General features: G+C 46.6%; 1 protein-coding gene and 1 long non-coding RNA gene across 4 annotated transcripts in view; one reads left to right on the plus strand and one right to left on the minus strand.

Annotated features, from left to right (window-relative positions):
- Positions 1-4,616, plus strand: part of LOC119716383 (uncharacterized) — a 50,323-nt gene extending 45,707 nt beyond the window's left edge. For all 3 annotated transcript variants that reach the window (XR_011808588.1, XR_011808591.1, XR_011808590.1), the window contains one exon: positions 4,488-4,616. This is a non-coding gene — a long non-coding RNA (uncharacterized lncRNA). The remainder of the gene's footprint in view (positions 1-4,487) is intronic.
- Positions 4,617-4,977: 361 nt separating this feature from the next.
- The window catches only part of HS1BP3 (HCLS1 binding protein 3), a 71,942-nt gene continuing 56,822 nt past the window's right edge, over positions 4,978-20,097 (minus strand). The window contains exon 7 of the mRNA XM_038176433.2: positions 4,978-6,121. Coding sequence (XP_038032361.2) covers positions 6,079-6,121 — 43 coding nt within the window. The 3' untranslated portion in view covers positions 4,978-6,078. The remainder of the gene's footprint in view (positions 6,122-20,097) is intronic.

Genomic DNA, 20,097 nt, shown 5'->3' on the forward strand with positions numbered 1-20,097 from the left:
TTCATTTTGGATGGTTTCCGTTTCTCAAATCGCAGTGGACAGGGGAAGAAGCATCTTATCAGGTTAGAGAGAGAATAACTCTCTTGTACAATTCTTAGAAACAGACATTGCTGTGTTCACAAAAGATCTCTTCTTCTTCTTCTAAGATGTTTCTTCCTTTTTTGTAAATTTTTGGGCCTGCCTAGGAACTCTTTTCAAATTCTAATCCTTTAATCTCAGTGTGATAAAGTTCCTCTTAAAAGTTAGTGTTAGAAGAGCTCTTAAAAGTTGCTTGGAATGCACGCAGCCTTTCATAAAAAATCCAACTCATGTTTATGTCTTCTTCGGACTAATTTAAATCATGTTGCCTGCTACAAGGGGGCCAGAGCCAGGATGGCTGCAAGTGAACCAGGGAACTGCTCTAACCGCTGCTAAACTTCCCTATTTTGTGGTAACAGCATGCTGAGGATTACATACTTTGGGGGGAAAAAATTTGGCTGTGTGGGAGAAATGTGAACTGGATTGTTTTTAATGTCAAAGGCTTGTGTTCATACAGTGTTTTGCATTTTTCAAGGTCCAGAAAAAAAACATATATAGGTTAATTGGCATCTCAAGCAGGATGCAATTCTGGTTTAATTCTGCTCCTACCAAAGTAGGGTACTGGCTGAGCTTGACCAAAGCTTAATGAAAATACTAAAGTAAGCTGTGGGGAGGTTGGGCTGCTGCCTGCTCTGGGTCAGTGAATGCTGCCCCTTCCCACATGGAGGCATTAGGGACAGCCCATGGTGTCAGCAGCTCAGGGACAGCACACCTCCCAAATGGGGCTGTTCAGAAACATGCCCTTACCAAGATTTTTGCCTAGCTAAGGAGGGTAAATATTATAAAAAAGGCTGCTGGAAGCAGTGATGTGTATCACATAGACTGGGATATTTGCTGGTGGGGGTCTCGGCACTGCTCAAAGACCATGGGAATCAGTGGGGTTTGGTGCCAGGACCTGGCATGTCCCCCCTGGTGTTGGGAGCTTGCCACCCTGGCCTAGAGCTTGAGGTAGCTCATCTCACTGAAAGCCCTTTACTTGGAAGTTTTCTTATGTGAATTTACCTCCAGAAGTCAATAGTGATGGGTCCTGCCATGCACAGGGTTCCTGCTGGCTCTGTGAGAGATCTAGAGCACCGCAACAAAAAGCCCTGAAAGCCTTTCTATGCCAGCACAGCCCTGCATCTGTGCTCCTCCACTGCTGGAGAAGAGCACTGTCATGTGCTAAAGTCTTCTGGGAACAACAAAAAATTGCTACTGAGCATCTGAGAAGCATATTTTTTTTTTTTTTTTTTTTTTTTTTTCTCCCCCATTTTCATTCAATAAAAAAGCCTTGCTTCAGACCAGGCTCGTCCTTTGTACCTCAGCAATGACTTTAAAGTCAGTGAATTTATTTCTATGGAATGAGGTCCTGGACCTATTCTTGATAGCCTGTTCTTCCTTCCCCAGTCAAAAGAGCAAGATTCCCCCAGGCCCACAGCCATGCAAGTCAGAGAGCTCCTGCCTCTCTCTTCCCCTCCACACTCTAAAGGCCAGCTGGTTGCCGAGGTTTTGTCTCTGTGAGGATGGGGAACTCTCCAGCATCAATCTCCTAACAATCTAGTAAACAACACCAGATTCTCATGTTTCATTTTCACCGGGAAGATGAGTTTTTGTGCTGCGGTAGATGAAGATGGAAGGTGGAGTGAGACCACAGCCAGGTCACCAACGTGGAAGCGCTTTTACCCACCTTCCCTTTGTTTGCTGTACTTAGGAACAGTAATAGGTGAAGTCAGACTGCTTTCAGAGAAGCTAGGGCACCAGTTCAACAAGAACAAAGTATTTAATTAAAAAGTGCTAAGTAAGGCAAAGAAAAAAAAAACTTACTCCAAAACCAGCTTAGAGGTGAAGGGTAACAAACTGTTATCCATGCCAAAGGCAAACCAGAACTAACTGGAGCCTACAAAGACATGGGCTCAGTCTCCAGCAGCAAGGAGCATTGTTCTGCAGCTCTCCAGCAGGGACCGTGATGCTGCTTTGGGACCCGATCCAGTCCCTGCACCAGCCCCCATTTTGGGGTTGAGTGTGGATTTCTGTTCACTGGGTTTCGGGAGGGTGCTTGGAGCTTGGAGGAGTTTTCCACCAATAGTCCTGGGTAAATTCATCCCTTCCACACCATTTCTGGCAAACGAGAGGTTGGGTTTCATGTGGTCTTGTAGTAGCTAAAGGGCCACGTGGGAAAGTGGCAGGCATCCATGTGCCTTTGTGTCACTTGCGCTGCATCTGGATTTAAGCAGGAGCCTTTCAAAGCCAGGGTTTAAATGCAGTATTTAAGGCTGCTTTGTCCAAGAACAGTAAATGTCAAGAACTGCCGGTTAGTTACTGCAGTTGGACTTGGCTGGCAGGTTTTCTTTGTAGAGCTCAGATTTACTCACCCCTCTGTCCTGAGATGTGAGATCGTGGCCAATATTTGTGTGCCCCCTGGGGCTGTGAAAGGCAACCCCATTCTGTGTGACAAGGTGGCAGCTGGCTCTTTGTGGATCCTGGTGGTGGGGTTTTGGTTCTTGGTTTAGCTGCTGAGTTATATGAAACTGCCTGAAGCACAGCCCAGCGCAGTAATTAATTACTCAGGCAAGGTTTTATGCTCTTGGGACACATTTTGTTCCCATCCAAAACCGAAGATGTACTGCAAACTGCCTTACCAAGAGACTTCCTTGCTGTTGGTCACTCTGTCTTCATCCCCAAAAAACATACCAAAGTGCACCAAGCTCTGCCAAGCCAGATGTTGTCTTATCCATTTCTCTCCAAACCTGGGGAGTCAGGAAGGCCTCCATCATTCACAACTCTGAGCCTTGAGCCTTGCCTACCAGCCTTGTAGCTCCTGTGGGGTGAAAGGAGGTTTATCCCCCAATTATCTATTAAAAAAGAATAGTGTTACAGAGGAAAATCCTTCGACGGAACATAACACATTTACATGTAGTTTGTGCTGCGCATGCCCAGATAGCAGCTCCTGAGGCTTTGGATGCAAGAGGGCATCATGACCTGTAAGTAGTGTGGGTATAACATGGCACCTGAAAAAACAGTCCAGTGCCCAAATTTCATTATTCTATGAATTTAGGCTCCAAACCTAGCGTACACTGCACTTTAGCTGCCTTGACAGTGTTTTGCTTATCCCACTTCTGAGAGTTCCCACCTTCCCCAAATGGAAATTATATTCCCAGGTATTAACACACCTGTCGATGTGCTTTCCTTTAGTGTAAATTATCTGTGAAATGGTGTTAATTAACTGATGCAGAGTAACTTTGGCTGCTTGCTTACCTCTCACCAGAAGACAAGCCTGCAACTGCAAGGATAATAGTGGTTTGTTCATTGCGTGTTGGCACTTCTAAAAATGGTTGGCAGTGTTTGTTCAGAAATTGGGAAGGGATCTAATGATCCAGAACTAATCTAATTTGCACAGATATTTTACTTTAAATGCTACCTTGAACAAAATTTAAATTCTGCAGAAATGCTTAGGAAGGTAGAGAAGATGAGATTGAGATAATGGAGACAAACAGAAAATCATATTTTTCTTAGGGAAGCTGAATTGCCCTCTGGAGGTTCCTGTCTCTTCTGGGTTACACAGAGAGCCTGGCAGTGTTCAGGTGACAAACTAGGCTGGTGTTCTTGCTTTTAGCACCCAGCGTGTGTCAGGGCTACTTCTCTCTGAATATTTAAATGCAAAATGCTTCTCCCTCTCTTGAACCCAGAGAGTCTGATGGTGACATGCTGAGCGCAGGACTGAGCCCAGATGAGAGACCTGGACATCGTCCAGTGCAGGGCCACCCCCAACATTTATGAAGGGACTGGAGCACCTCCTCTGTGATGAGGGGCTGAGAGAGCTGGCACTGTTCATCCTGGAGAAGAGGAGACTGAGAGCATCTCACCAATGTCTAACAGTACCTGAAGGGAGGGTGCAAAGACAGAACCAGGCTTTGATCAGTGGTGTCCAGTGCCAGGACAAGAGGAAATGGGCACAAACTGGAGCACAGGAGGCTCCCTCTGAACACCAGGCAGCACTTCTGTGCTGTGCGACTGACCGAGCACTGGTACAAGCTGCCCAGAGGCTGTGGGGTCTCCTCCTTGGAGGAGGGAATGTGTCCCCTCCAGGAAGGACCTCATGGTCATCTCACGTGCGGGGGTAAAATAAGATTAACAGATAAGAACATGTGAGATCAGCAGAGCCACCCGCCCCAGATAGGGATGCACATGGCTGAAGCAGTGCTTCCAGGTGTCCTGGTCAGGTTTTTCCCATTTAGACAGCACCAGATGTCACCTCTGGCTCATGGCTGAGTCTGGGCTGGTCTCTGTGTGCATAATTTTAAGGCCAGAGAGGGGTAGAGAGCGCATTTAAACTACATGGTAGACTCTGCTGAGAAACAACTAGATTTAAGCCATTTCTCTCGGTATTTCAGAAAAGTAAATTTTTGTGCTTTTTCCTTTTCTCGATTTAGATGGCTGGAGGGTGCTACAGAGCAGTGCATCGGTGTCGCTGCAGCTCACCAGCCCCAGCCTGCCCAGCAGCCTCATCTACTGAGCTTCTTGCACTGGCATGGGTGCAAGAAATATCATTCACCTCTGTGGTGCAGAAAACAAAGGAGATCTCAACAGGGCAGGAGCCAAATTGCCTGAAAAACAGTCGTTCCCTGTTCAAACATGCAGACTGCATCTATGCAAGGAGTCAAGCCAGCCAAGTATAAAGTCTTGAGAAAGGGAAAGGATCTTCATTAATCTTCATCTGTTAGTGAGAGAGCCTGCTTTCTTCCAAGCCAAAATTCAGCATTAATCAAATTGCTCACCTTCCTCCAGAGAAAACAAGTACACTGACAAACTGCACAGGATTTGAATGCGAGTTGGCAGGCAGAACCTTGCACCATGCATGAAGAAGCCTGTGGTAACAGGCAGCTTCTCCATCTGGAACGAGGGCACAGGTAGCACAAGTGGAGGGGAGCCAAAACGGCCAAAACAGAGAGGAAACGGCAGCTCCTGTTGTGTCCTCAGTCCTCTTTCACCTCACGGAAATGCTCTGTAGGGAGCTGGTCATCTGTTCCAACACCCCTGCTCGAGCAGGGACACCTTGAGCTGCTTGCTCAGGGCCATCTCCAGGCACCTTTTGAAGGTCTCCAAGGAGGGAGACTCCACAACCACCGTGGGCCCATGCCCCATCACCCCCACAATAAAGAAGTGCTTACAGATGTCCAGATGGAGCTGATCTCCACCCTCTGAGCTTTTCCACTCAGCCAGTTTTCAGTCCACCTCACTGACTCCCCATCCAGCCCATATGTCAACAGCTGGTCTGCAAAGATCTTATGGGAGACAGTGTCAAAGGCCTTACCGAAGTCCAGGTAGACAATGTCTACGGCTCTCCCCTCATCCATCAGGGTTGGCCATCATAGAAGGGTGGTCAAGCGTGACTTCCCCTTGGTGAATCCATGTTGACCTCACCTGATGATTTTCCCATCCCCTGATTTTCCTGTCCTTCATTTGCCTGGAAGTAGTTTCCAGGATTAGCTGCTCCAACACCTTCCCAGGGATGGAGGTGAGACTGACCACTCTGTAGTTCCCCATGTCCTTCCTGAAGACAGAAGTGACATTTGCTCTCCTCCAGTCTTAGGGCACTTACTCCTCCTACTTTATGGGAAAATATGCCAGCCCTTGAAAAGATCTGGTAAAACAGTATCATGACTGAAGATACTCCATGTGAGAGAGGGTTTTTCTGGCCTGACCTTGCTGGCACAGATCATGCTTCAATATTTGCAAATACTTCATAGATAAAGGGTGCCTCAGGAACTGGGAAGAGGATTATTTTGACTCCAGCATTCTGTGTTTCAGCTCCTTCCACGCGTTCACAACTAACATCTGGCATGCCTCTGCTCAGGCGATCTCGTGGGCTATAAAATTTTGTGAGTGCAAAGACAGGGAAAAAGACATTGAAGTCCTGATGGGTGTCTCTTCCTAATGAGTCTCTTCTGGCGTGACACTGAGCTCGCAGCCGTCTCGATGGCCGGTCTGTGCATGAGGGCCCCGGCTCTGCAGTGAACTGTGTCAACCATTCCCCACTTGGCAGAGGAAATGCCTTGATACACATCTACACAGCAAATGAAGTAAGAACAACAAAGAAAAAAAGATAATTAGGGAAAGATATCCAATAGCAATGCAAATTAACCCCCCTGTACAAAGACATTTATAGATCCAGGGATTTTGTGTACTTATTACTTCTACTAAATGTGACATATTGAAAACTTCCCTTTGCCAAAAATGCTCTTTCACTCTTCCTCTTTGACCTCGCTTAGTTAGTCCATGAACAAAAGGCCAGATTACAGGAGAGATAAATACAATTTATGAAACACTTGGGACTGTTGCAAAGAAAAAAATAAAATGCTGCGTATAAAATCTTTGTGAAACATGCAATATTTTAACATGTTTTATTTTGCTGGAAGCTTTGAACAATTAATTGCCAGTAACATTCAAAAGTTCAGTGTTTCTCTCTATCAATTATCCCTTCTCCTGCGAGGAGCTTAACCACTCCTTCCATACCATCCTCGCTAGTACTCCTGTTTCCTCTCTGCATCAAAGCTTGCAGTACCTGCTGCCTGATCTAGGTGAAAGGAAGCACTAAATGTACTTTTTCTACAGGTTACAGACCAAAAAATAAGGGTTTTCTTGAAACAGGATGGGGTGATTGTCTGACGTGGAAGGTCTCTGGTGGGCCACCATGCAGCCGATGCAGTTCTGTCACCTACAACCATACCCAGGTGAAGCCCATGGGCAGTACAGCCCTTCAGCAGGAGCTGATTTCTCACTGACTTCAAAAGCCAATGAAAGTGACTTTCCTCCATCTGTGGATATGGTCTCATCTCCTAAAACTGCCATTTGCTACTGCAGGGCCCCATGGATTTCATGAGGGACACCCCATTCCTACACCACCAATGTGTGAACCTAAGGAACTCCCCATCCCTCACTGAGGAGGCAATGTGACCTCCAAATAATGTGTGGCTGTCTCACGTCCCATCCCACAAGCCAACCAGCTCTTTCCAGCTCAAAATGTTGGAGACCAGCAGGCAGGATTTGATGATAAAGCTGAGGCCATGAGACCCTGGTGAGCACTGAGCAGGGTAAGGTCCAGCACATGGTGTGGCTTCGCAGGACATGCGGCATGACTGGGTCTGACATTTCTGGATGCAAGTGGAGACAACATCCTAAAACAGGCAAGGGCAATGCAATGTGCACAGAGTACATCCCAAGGAACAGAGGCATATTCTGCCAGAAGGCCAGACGAATTTTCTCCCATGCGCAGCGGGCGCTGTGATGACTTCATTGCCATTTCTGCCTGCAGGAGATATGAGGCAACTCGGCGGAGCTGTATCCTCTCTCACTGCAAGCTAAATGATGTCAAGCCTAACCCCTGCTGCCAGAGGCTCACATCACACTTGGGCACTCGCTGCTGCTGAGGTGCTGTGTGATAACTTGCCAATCTGCACTCACGTGTTGGAGCTTCTACATGGGTACATTGGGAGCAGCTCCATAAAAGTCAGTTCCTGCAGTACGAAGCATCAGCACTGAGCCCTCTGCACATTTGTCAGCGAGGCAGGCCCTGCCGGTCACATGCTGCTCAAAACTGGACAGAAAAAAAAAAAAAAACAAAACACACTCAAGCCCGGTTGGCACTCACTGAAGTAAATGATTCAAGCTGAGATTTATGGGAAATGGGCTGTGTAATGAGAAGCAGATCCTTCCCTCAGAGCTCACGTGCCACTAAACGGTTTTACCATCTTCCACACGTCCTTGCCAGTCATCTTTTTTCACTGTCAGCACATTTATTTTTTATTAACATCCTTTTAGGAAGTCATGTGTAGCTGGACTTTTTTTTTTTTTATTATTTAGAAAACATCTTCCTTGGGACTGAGTCAATGTAAAAAGTTTGTGCAGCATAACAAGAAAAAAAGACATTTATAAGAACTGCTGTACACTCACCACATGTTGCAACTTCCAGCAAACGCCCCAATAAAACTGCTGCCCCAGAGCCTGGGTCAGAGCCTTGGGCAGCAATGTCATGGTCAAGGCTACCACACAAGCCCGAAGAGATGGGCACCAGAAGGACTTTGGCTACTCTGCTGATGTGGTTGTTGGTTCCTGGCATGCGTCTGGCCCTGATCCCATGGGGTCCCCTTGTCTGTGAGCCAACCCACACCACAGATCCCTCCTGCAATGGCAGGGACCTCCTGTGCCAGCTGGTCTCAGGGCTGGGTGTCCTACAGTGGTTCATCTATGAGTAAGGTTGTAAGATGCTTCTTAATAAACTCCTGTTTATTAAGAAGTGTAGGAACTCTTGTGCCTACCTCATGATCTAAAATGACGTCTACTCCCCAAACAGGGTCCAAGGCAGACTCAGAAGCTGCCTGTTACCAGGTATGGGCTGCTCCCACCAATATTAATAGACTACCATTAGGTCATTTCCAACCCATCTCCTCTTGTTCTTTTCCTCCACAAGAATGTTGAAACCTTCTCATCATCCTGGGTTTCAACACGTCTCATTGGGTAATGCTGGTTTTAAATGCCAAGACCTGTCCATGAGCACGAGTGGGCATGATCCAGGCCGGCAGAGAAACGCTAGGAGTAGCATACCCATGGAAAGAAGAGGTTAGGCTGCACTGCTGGAGGCTGAAAGGGAGCCTGGAGCAATCTGCATGCCAGGAGGCACCTTCTTACCCCAGTCATGAGCCTTACAAGGCTGTCAGACCTTCCTGGATAGAGGCTGAGATGTTAAACTTTCTTTTCTGTTGCCCCATCAATCATTAGCCAATGCCTCTCTTTTGTGGAAATGAATTCCTTCACGGGACCAGGCAGCATTATAAGCTAACAGTCACTGTGGCCCTTGAGCAGGATGCTTGCAAGATCCATGTGACTTTCCCACCAGATTAGAGCAGTTCTGAAGTCAGTGCAATGAAGAGCTTAAAACCTGGCACATCACTGATAACGGATGTTCCCCAAGTGAATGCAAATCTGTCACTCACTTTGCAGCCCCCCGGGGTCATGGACCACAGATAATGCACAGGAGACAGCAGTGGAGGGGGAGGCAGCCCGTGTGGATGAGCCCATTAGTCACTGCTGTTCACAGGGTTATTTTTAACCTCCTGTCTTCTCTAGGGGAACTCATTCACACAGCTTTTCTGAAAGGAAAAGATGGGCTTGATATCGTCCTCCTTTCCCACCATGCTAGAACAAAGTGCCAGGAGGAGAGGTGCCCAGCCCTTTGCAAAGGGATGTTAAGGCCAGGAAAGCTCAATTTCCAGAAACCAGGAGTGCAAACCTCTGCCTCACCTCCACATTGCCAGCGGATGCATAGCCGAGCACAGCTGCATGGACCTCAGCAGCTGATCTACCACTGAGAATCCAGAGCTTCAACAGATGAATCCAGAGGCATTCAAGATTGATGGACCAAAGTCATAGAGCTTCAGAAGCCACCCTGAAAAAGCTCTTGAGGTGTCCTGGCTTGATTAGCTCGTAATGAATTCAAAATCTGGCCCAGCTCATTTCAGGACATGCATGCGCTCAGACCTATGAGGGTGATGATGAGAGGTCATTTCACACAAGAGTCAGTGGCATCCCATGCTTTTCTTCAGTCCTGCCATTCTATTGCTGGTGTTTGTTGAGGTTATGTGTAACTACATCCAAGATCAGGCCTGGGAGATGTTTTTGGCAAAGGGTCAGACATCCTGTGCCCATGGGGAAGGAGCTCCTTGCCATTAGCAAGGGGTAGCATGAGTCCAGGTGTCCTCTGGCAGCTGAAAGGGATAAAAGTGAACACAGGGACAAGAGCACTCTTGATGTAGACACGAGGAATAATGGGACAACTGAGGTGCAAACTCTTTCCACATATCAGTGCCACCAGCAGCAGCCCAGCCCTGTGCTCCGAAACTGGGACGCGAGGGATGGGGGAAATGTATGGGGCTGCTGCCAAGGCCAGAGGCAAGTCCTGGGATTATTCCAATAAAAACACAACCCCGTGTTAGTGTGGCGAAGCTATGATGTGGTTATGTGGGATGTGGGGCAGCAAGCAGCAACCAGAAGGAGAAAACTCTTCTGCACTGGCTTCCCCACCACAACGTGCAAGTTGGAGGTGTCACCACACAGCCCCGCAGCCCCCAGGACACGGTGCTGGTGGCACTGCTATCACAGGGACGTGCTGGTGCTCCCTAGATGTTGGGTGCTTTCCATCGCCTGCTCAGTGCTTGGCCCAAGTCCACACATGGCCCAAGTCCAGCCGTGAAGCCATGGGCTTTGTCAGCTTCTGGAGAAACTGCATCAGTCTCAGCCTGACCTTTCTCTTTTAAACACTGGTGGAAGAGGAGTTACTCAGATTAGGGAGAAAATTGGCAGAATGCAGGAAAGCTTTCTGAAAGGTTTCAGTATCAACAGAAATTTCATCTTATTGAGGCAATTTCCTGACTCTTTTAATCTAACCCCTAAACCCAGCACTTTTATCCTGATGGGCAGGGAAACGTTTGAAAACCTGTGTGGTTCTCTGCTGTTAGCTGTTTCTGTGGGAAGGTGGAGGTTGGCTATAGGAGCAAATGAACAATTGTAATATCCAGTAAGTCCTTCCTTGCCATTTAATTGCATAATGCTACAAATCACACGAGTATTGTGTCTGTCCGTGTGGACTGCATGGGACTCTGGCTTTTCCCAGTCTCTGTAAGGGAGAAATATGTCAACACCAGGGAAAATCTGGGAACTGAGATACAGATCTGTCCTTTGTTCTCGAATTCACTACCAAACACTTAAATTAAATGTCCATTCCTCCTCTATGACTTATCGAAGCTGATGCCAAAGAATTGCTTGAGATACAAAAGCCCCATCGTAATCCCTTTAAGATCTAAATATTCATGGAGATTTTCTTTAAAAGCCGTCACAGGTTTCAGGTTTTCCTAAAGCTTCTGCCCGTTTGCTTTATTTATTTTGCTGAGGAGTCAAGCTGGAGTCAGAAAGGGAATAGCCAGGTCTCAGTGCACCAGCTCGTGTCTACATGTGCTGGACAAGAGAAGGCAAGAAGGCAGGTCCCACAAGAAGACCTGGCCATCCCCAGCAAGACATCACCTCCAACGCCCATGAACCCTGCCAACACCTCTTATTGCCAGTACCCAGCCACTGAGTGTTTTGTGGCTTATTGCTGGAAATCCCAGGGTGTCCAAAGCAGAGCATGGAGCACGCTTTCCTTTCAGTTGTTCCTGTAATCGCTTCCTTTGGGTTCTCACTATGTGCCTGCAAATCTCTTTCTTATAACAGGAATTGTGTTAGAAACCCTATCAAATCAAAGGAAGTGATATTCAAGGGAAAAGTGGCCACATTCTGCATTCAGTTCACAGGGAGACTTCCTGAGCTGCTCAGACCACAGGCAGAACAGCCATTAAAGGAACGGAACAATTTGCATACTGAAAGGAGTGAAAAAGCCCCCAAATCAGACAGAAAAAAGAAACTGATGTAATGCATGTATTGTCCTTGGGCAGGAAAATCTCCTGAATCTACTGCCCTACACAGAAGGATTTTCTTTCTGGGGAAATGGAGACAGTGCGGCAGATAGATGATAGATAGATAGATAGATAGATAGATAGATAGATAGATAGATAGATAGATAAACATGAGAGTCTTAGTAGGCTGTGATGCACAAAAAGTCTTAAGTGACTCCTGGGCTTTCCAAATACCATATGAAAGATGCAACTTCAGAGTTCAACCTTTGAAAACCTATCAGTTGCCTAATCCTGGCACATCTGATGTCTGCAGACCGCTCAGCCACTGAGATCCCCCTGGTCACTGATTTTCCATGCATGGCTCACAGCCTCTGTGAGTTGGTCTACTTCTTTGAATTTTAGAGTGGTTACAAAGAACCAGGTCCACTGTCAGCAGGTTTGTTCTCATTGTACAAAGATGTGAGACATCCACCCTGAGGTCTGCAGATCAAGAAAACTAAATGTCACAGATTTAAGCACCAGCTTCTGGGCATGTCCAGAAATGCCTCATCCTTTTCCTGTGCTGAGAAGGATCAAAGCAAGGCTGGGGAGGATGAGACAAGACCCGTTTAGGTACCAGGTCAGGTACCCTGGTTTAAGTACCAGGTCAGTGGTTAGGAGCTCCTGGGAAAATATGCACAGCCATGTTTCCTTGTGGAGAGCAACCTGCATCTCCTTCCTAAGGGGTAGATGCCCTAAGTGTCCAGACAGAACAGACTCTGGACAGGGATACAGAAATTTCTCCTCTGAAAGTTGTTTGATTTCCTATTCACCAGGACAGAGGGAAAGAAAGAGGGTATGAACAGTAAGGACTGCCTGGGAGTGGGGAGACCTGCTATGAACCCTGCTTCAGGGGCCAGCTTGTGTAAAATACACCTCCTTTCATTGTCTTAGAGGGGACTACAACTAGATACATGCCATCACGTCTGTCTCATGGAGACAAACTCATCTGCATGCACTCCACAGCCTAATGAATATTTACTTTTTCTGTGCATACAAAGACGTGAAATCCTTAGGAGATATTTATGTTTACGGGAAACATCAAATTCCAGAACTCTTTTTAGCACAGTGAATCAGGTTAAAATGAGGCAGAGGAGAGAAATGAACTTTGGTCTCCTGGGGCTGGAAATGTCTCACTAGCCAAGCAGTAAATGATTGTGAGAGCAGGAGAGGGGCTCTTGTCAGGGAGTGTAGGGATAGGACATGTAGTAATGGTTTTAAACCAAAAGAGGGAAGGTTTAGATTAGATGTAAGGAAGAAATTCTTTACTGTGAGGGTGGTGAAGCACTGGCACACATTGCCCAGAAAAGCTGTGGATGCCCCATCCCTGGAGGTGTTCAAGGGCAGGTTGGATGGGGCTTTGGGCAACCTGATCTAGTGGGTGGCATCCCTGCCCGTGGAACCAGTTGATCCCTTCCTTCTAAAGCATTCTGTGATTGTGCATCTTCCAGCCCTGCTGGGTGAAAGGAAGGGATAGGGAACAGAGGAGAAGGGAAGGATGAAGGCCTTGGGTCTCTTACTCACTTTTGTATACAACTTTTCTCAGAGTAGTGAGACCTGAAGAATGGATTGAGTGCCCAGAACCAGATCCATTTTTCTTCTCCAGTTACATCAGTGGGACTATTAGAAATATAGTCCTTCCCTATAAATCTTATGTTGGTTGCATCCCCTGACCATTACTGCTGCAGGAACATCACAGCCGCTCTGTGGCTTCCCCAGAGGCTCTGCTTTTACAAGCTGGACCCAGAGCCTCTGGGCTGAAAATTTGCTCAGGACAAATTGTCCCACGTCACCATGCTCATGAGTAAGCTGTCCCCAGGCAGGTTGCAAGAGTGGTGTTCATTCAAACCAGGCAGATAAATAAGGAACTAGTGGCTGCTGCAGCAGATGAGCAAACCCTCAAAGAAGCACCCATGGCTCGTTAGTCATAAAAGCAGTGGGGAAAAGCAGGGGCACCCAGTGATTAAAGCACATGCCTTTAGCTTTTTCTAGCTGTCTCTCTCCTGGTGACACTCTACTGGTGTTAACTGTAACAGGTACTTTCAATCATCAAAATATTATCTTTCTCATCCAGTTTACAAAGCCAAAACCTAGCTCTGAAGGCCTGTACCCATGCAGGCCTCCCCGGCAGTGTAAGCAGAGGAAACCTGAGTGCATCTACTGAAGTGTTTTGCCTTGCATCAAGTCTTTGCTTTTGACTAGACTCCCCTTATTCTCCCCACCTACTGCTTCAGCTCACATCCAGCAGTGGTCTCAGTGCTTTTTTTAACGTGGCTTTTGGATGAAGCAACCAGGTGTTGCCACCCTGGAGGGCACTTCTGAAGGGCCTTCACTCAACGCACCCCACGGCAACCCCTGAGCACGCAGTCTGCATGGTGGGCCCCTGCCTTTCTCTCGCCACCACCACTCCAACCGCACCGCCCAACCTATTTTTTCACCCACCTTCCTCCCAGATTTCCCTTTCCTTGTTGCACAATCCCAAATTGCAGGAGAACCCCGTTCCCAAGCCCATCTCCCATCCCTCCTGGGGCAGCAGGAGCTGTTGCTGCAGGGCTGGGAGTGTCAGCTCACCCCGACCCCATGTAGGCCCTCGAGGCAGCTGGCAGGCAAAGCAGGGCTCCCCATCAGCTGCTGTTGGAACAAACCCTGCTGACAGATTTCCAAACTCCCGTTCCTGTTTGTGAAGGCAGGGCGGCGGTGCCGCTGCCAGGAGCGCCTCGCGTTGATTTGGTCGCTTAAGGCAGTGTTTCGGGATGGGTTGGGTTGGGTTTCTTTGCACGCACATGAAAATGGAATAACGGGCCAAGGGCTCCCTCTGTGTCCTCTGCTGGGCATAACTTCTGCGGTCCCAGCGTGGGAGCAGGGCAGGAAAAGCCTGGCTGGGGGCACACGCTTGTCATTTGGCTTGGTGCCCATCTCCAGCTCACTTTGGAGGTACTCGAGGTGGTCAGAGAACCCCCCCACTATCTCTGCTTTCCTTGTGCTTCTCAAGGAGCACTGAGAGGTTTTATTTTGTCTAGAGCCATATGTGCACATCAGAAGAGATCCATTTTGGTGTGACAGGAGGCGTGAAGGGCTATTTGTGCCCTGTGCTCCTTTGGATAAATGGAGTTTAATCGCTGTGTTCACTGTGCCTGGAGCTTCTGTACCAGGGCATGAAGACAAAAGGCAAGACCTTAATTTTACAAAACCAAAATTTTATGTAGGTGTAGGGCCCTTGGCATAACTTGTTAATGAAATGTTGTTGCATCATTGCAGAAAAATAGCTCTTAGGCTGCACAGGGTGACACTAAAATTCCCATTTGCAAAATCAAGGAATTCCTTTGGAGGAATGAAAGAGGTGGGGGCACCACTCTCCAGCCTCCATTTGCACAAGGATGTCAGAATGGTGCTTAATTTTGGGGGTGCAAATGCTGCAGTGCAAATCAGAGAGCTCGTCTCATTAAAATCCCACTACCCAGCTGCATCTTCAGTTCTCTTTTATTATTTGTGAAATATTTGTCATCCAGGCTTTCCAAAATATTTGGAAATCCATGGAAGTCCATGAGAACGCAGGGGAGCAAAACATATTTTTTTCCTCCAGTTTCTCCCCTTTTGGTTTTTCAGACATCCTTCACTTCTTGTTTGAAAGGAACCTGAACAGATGACGAACTCTGTGCAAGAGCAGGAAGAAAATGCTCTTGTCAATATTTCCCCACCCCCTCCAGGTGAGCTTGAAGATCTGCAGAGCAAGAAGAGCTTCCCAAGGCACAGCTTGGAAATGCCACCCATTTGTGCCATCACCTCACGCAGATGCCACTTCCAGACTTGCAAGCAGCCTCTTCCCTTGTCACGCCCAGCTTTTCGGGTGTCCCCCCAGCATCAGGCTGGTGTGGGAGTGCTGGTGGGGTCAGCAGTACCCAAGGCGATGTGCCTGGCTTCAGATCCGACCCTGGCACATCACCTGCATGGCAGGCCGACGTCATGGCACTGCTGTGCTCTGCAGCTTGGTGCTGTAAATATTTAATGGCTTCACAGCCAGAGAACGTACGTTTTGTTTTTTTCCACTGGCGGGCGGTCCAGGAGCCTCCTGCTCTTCATGTGAGTCCTGAGGAGATGGCACTCGGCTCGCTTCCCCGTGCTGAAATGGGGTTAGCAATAACACCCCTCTGAGGACACTGTTCCACCAGGCAGCCAAGGTCTAGAGCAGGCCAGGAAATTGCTTCACTGCACAATTTTAGCACCCCCAAGTTAAACTGGATTTAAACTGAATCATTCTCTACCAAAGGGTGTGTCTTCCTGGGTGAACTTCTGCTTTTCAAAATGAAATTTTTGAAAGAAAAAAAAAAAAAATAAAAAGCTGTCACAATTGTTCACATCTCCTTTCTAGCTAGAATATAAAAAATAAATTACAATTTTATAGTTTTAGAAAAAAATGTGAAGCTCCAAATGAAAACCTACCTCATTTTTTTCTTGTCAACATTTTATTTTATGTCTTTGGTTAGTAGTTTTTGTTTTTCTGTTTGAGATTTTGCCTTTCCATGGGCATTTGAAACTGAGATGTTTGCTGCAATCTTCAGATTTCCCTCAGGACAGGTCCAAGGCCCCAACACTTCCACCTGCAGTTCTCGCAGAATTTACATGTATGAATTGCATTTTTAAAGGATTCCTGTGAAGAAGTACCTTTGCTGTGAGGTGAGAACACAGCAGATTGGGACAGGCCGTTGCTTACCCACAGGAGATGACAATCCACACCTAGGACATAGTATGGCCACTCTGTTTTCCCTACATTTACTGCCATGAGCCTCCTCGCTTACCCACTGCCAGTACATTTTCTGTCTGTCTCATCTGCTAACAAATGACCCAAAGCACATGTGCAGGACGAGGCCCAAAATAATGCCCGTGGCACAGCTCCAGCCCATGGGTCCTGGCCTGGAATAGCCTCCTGGCAGCTGGCAGGTGGCAGCCTGCTCCGCTGATGGGAGACCCAGCACGACTTTTGGGGAGAAGGTCTGCTCGGGCAGGATCCATTTCACCCAAGTTTAGATGCCCACAGTCTGCAGCTGAACTAGTTGGCCAGGGTCCCTTCTAGAGGCAAAAAGGCACTTCCAGAGGGGTATTTTGTCTCACCCCAGGTTAGCTGAAGGTCAGACGAAGCAGCCTAGAAGCACCAGTTGTTTCCACTGACTAAAAAGGGTTCTCAGCTGCTAGCTCCGTGATAGACAACCCCACCTCTGTGGTTTGGTTCCTTTGCCTAAATACGGACATCTAACATCTGCCCGGCCTGCAGCTGGCCCCAGAAGCCTTTCTCATACATCATGTGTCATATACCGCTCCAGACTGATCCCTGCTGGGTGCCAAGGCCCCTCGGGAGCTGGGCTTCAGCAGCTCCCAGGGAGAGTCGGGCCTAAGGAGGAGAGCTGGGGTGGGCATGGGCTGGCTGCAGGCAGGCCCTGTCACTGGCAGTCACGTTCACAGGAAAATTCACAGAATTGCCTACAAGGTTTCAGTTCTCGCAGCATGTACTCTACTTTATGACACCTTTTGTCATACAGATAAATTCAGGAAGGTTCGGGCTTCCCTTGTCTACTCCTAATTGCAAAGGCAAAAGGTACTTCCCTAAAACCCCAGTGATTTCTACATTGGTTTCCAAACACTTCGTTCAAGACACAGGATTATAAGGCCTTCTCTTCTACACAGTTATAAGAAAAAATCATATTAAAAGAAGAATTTTCCACAATTTCCTCATCTGAAGGCTGCTGAACTGTTTGAACTGAAACTTTCTTAATATTTCAACTGGAGCCAAATAACCGGGCAAGTGAAATGTTATCCTGAACAATTAAAATCTGGCAGCATTTAAGGAACTAAAACAAGTGTCCTATAAAGGAAATGGCTAGACATATTTAACTGCAGCAGGAATAACTTGCCACTTCATACTAATAACGGTCCTGTTCCTATCGGTTTAACCAGGTGCCAAATGGGACGACTGTCTCACCCGTGACGTGTAATCGATAAGGAGAGGGTAGCTGGTATCCAGTGACTAGAAACAGCTCAGATTCCAGCAAACTGTTTTTTATTCATGCTCTGAAACCTCATTTCTCACCCTCCCCACGAGTCCCTGCCCTAGCACACTGGTGACATAGTGCAGCAGTGCCAGGCAGCCCCACGGCCTTCACCCCGCCGTGCCTCCGTGGTGACCCAAAAGCTTCTGCCTTAAATCACCGAAGTTGCTTTCTCTTGCTGGGAAGTGCACATAATTGCTCATTAGTCAGCATTTCATTAATCTAACTACTTTCATAACTGTGCCTCTAAGAATTGGGACTGCTGTCAGGACATTGTTTTCCGGCTGCAACTGAATATTCAGAATATTCAGCGCTGTGCCTGCTGCGGCTGATACCGTTTCCATTTTAGGCCTGGTTACACCCACGCCCATGCTGAAGGGGTAGCGATGTTTCTCTGTTAAGATGACAGCCCTGCTTCTGGGAAGCTATGCAAAACCTCCAAAAATATGTTTATACCTTTCAAAGACATGTTTATATCAACTAGTGTTTTTTTTTTTTTTTTTTTTTTTTTTTTAGGAAATTACAGTAGCTACAGTCTCAGCGACTAATCAAGGTGAAAACCAGGAAAACAAATTACTAACTTTTGTGCCTTTGGAGGCACCTCTTTTTCATTATTATTACTTTTTTATTTTTCTGGGAAAATTGATCACGATTTTGAAAAAAAGTTTCTTTTTAAAAACTTCTCTCTTGCAGCATTCTGATCCAAATCCAGCCAAAGCTTTATTCATACTGGTATATTCACGCTGTCACTGACTGAATGGTGACTATTTCAGGAATTGGAGACTGAATATGAAAGAGAAAGGTGACTTTTAAAGTAAATTAGAGTTTGACCCTATTTTGCTGACATAATAAAGAAAACAGTTAAGCTTTTCCACGTTTATATATAACGGTCATTCATTTCCTTCTTATATTTTATTCAAAAAAATAGGAGGAAACTCAGATTCTCACACCCTTAGTATTGGGAAAAGTCATTAGCGGTCCCAGCAAACATTGTTTTTTCTCACAAACATTGCTAGACATTTTTAAATGAAACAGGAATCCAGCCGGGAAAGAAATTCAGAATTGTAAGACTAAAATATCCTGCCCTTGTGCTCATTTTCTGTCCTTTTCATCTGTTACAATGTCACCAGGTCATGGGCTATTCTGCAGTCAAAGCACCTTCCTAAATTTCTAACAAAACACAGGAAAGGCAGGCAAAAAATTTTTGGAAATGTAATATTTCAGGTCATCCGTATGCATATTGCAAAAAAAAGCAAAAACAAATCCAAAAATCCCTTAACCCACAAGATTGTTTTGCTTGTATTCTTAGTTTAGCCTTGAGGTTTATGGCCAAGATAGGAAACCAGACAAATTTTTGGCTGGCTCTGCTGCAGAGTCCCCGGTTAACTGTGGGAAGACTAATAAGCCTCTCTGTTTTTTCCATGTTGTCATACATACTATATACATGTATATTATCAGACAGAGAGAAACACGCAGCTTATAATTGTCCCCAAAGTCTTGAATCCCAATCCCTGCTGAAGTGTCTAAGACAAATGACTATTGTTTTAGTGAAATGGCTCTTATTAAAATAGCTATGGAAAAGGCCAGGGAGGCAGCAGATCTCTGACACATGTAGAACACCCCTGCCCGTGGGCTGGGTGGCGCAGTGCTGTGCTCGCTCTGTCACTCTTGTCCAGCACATTTCCAAGTGTCCCTGCCCAACAGAGCCACCTTCACAGCCCAGCACGAGCTACCTGCTATCCTGGGATGTCATCCTGGTCTCTAGTGATTCCCTGTGCAGCTCCCAAGGGGGATCTCAGAAATGGGATGTTATTCAAACATGGCTCTAGGGAAATGGTTCTACATTTTTATTTTCACTAAACCTAAAATTTTTATCTTTCTCTTATCATCATAGAGCTGAGCCAAAAACTCTCTATCATTTTCTTTCACAGAGCTGCTAAATATACAGGTATTTGCAGGACAGGTGTGATGAAGAACGGAAAAAGTTAAAAACAACAGAAATGTATTCAAAACAAAACAAAACAAAACAAAAACACTAAATGCAAACATTGCAGATTTCACCTACAGTAATTACTGCCTTGAAGGTAAAGGCAGTCAATCTGCTAATGATTGCATTGAAAGGAAATGGGACAGCTCATGGCTGCTCTGCAAATCTGAGTGTGCTGCACAGACTTGCAAATGTGAGAAAACCTGAGCTGGTGAATCTAGTTAAGTGCAACACATTTCAGAATAGCCTTGTTTCTCATTGTCCTCAGCCAAAAATTCTGCTCTGGACACAGCCATGCAAACACCCTGCTAACTGATCTAGCTTGGTCTGTGTGTTGCCAGCTTGGAAATGGGAGGCAGCAGCAGTGGGCCAGTCTCCTGTCACACCACTTAAGGAAATTTTTATTTCGTAGGATGTTCAACATCAATACTGCAGCAAGGTTGCACAGTGTGTAACCAACTATCCCCTGGGAGTCTGCTCAATCCAGTGCTAAAAAATCAGACACAAAAGCTTCAGCCAGTTTCTTAAC

The sequence above is a fragment of the Anas platyrhynchos genome, chromosome 3, assembly GCF_047663525.1.
Source record: "Anas platyrhynchos isolate ZD024472 breed Pekin duck chromosome 3, IASCAAS_PekinDuck_T2T, whole genome shotgun sequence".
NCBI classification, from domain to species: domain Eukaryota; kingdom Metazoa; phylum Chordata; class Aves; order Anseriformes; family Anatidae; genus Anas; species Anas platyrhynchos.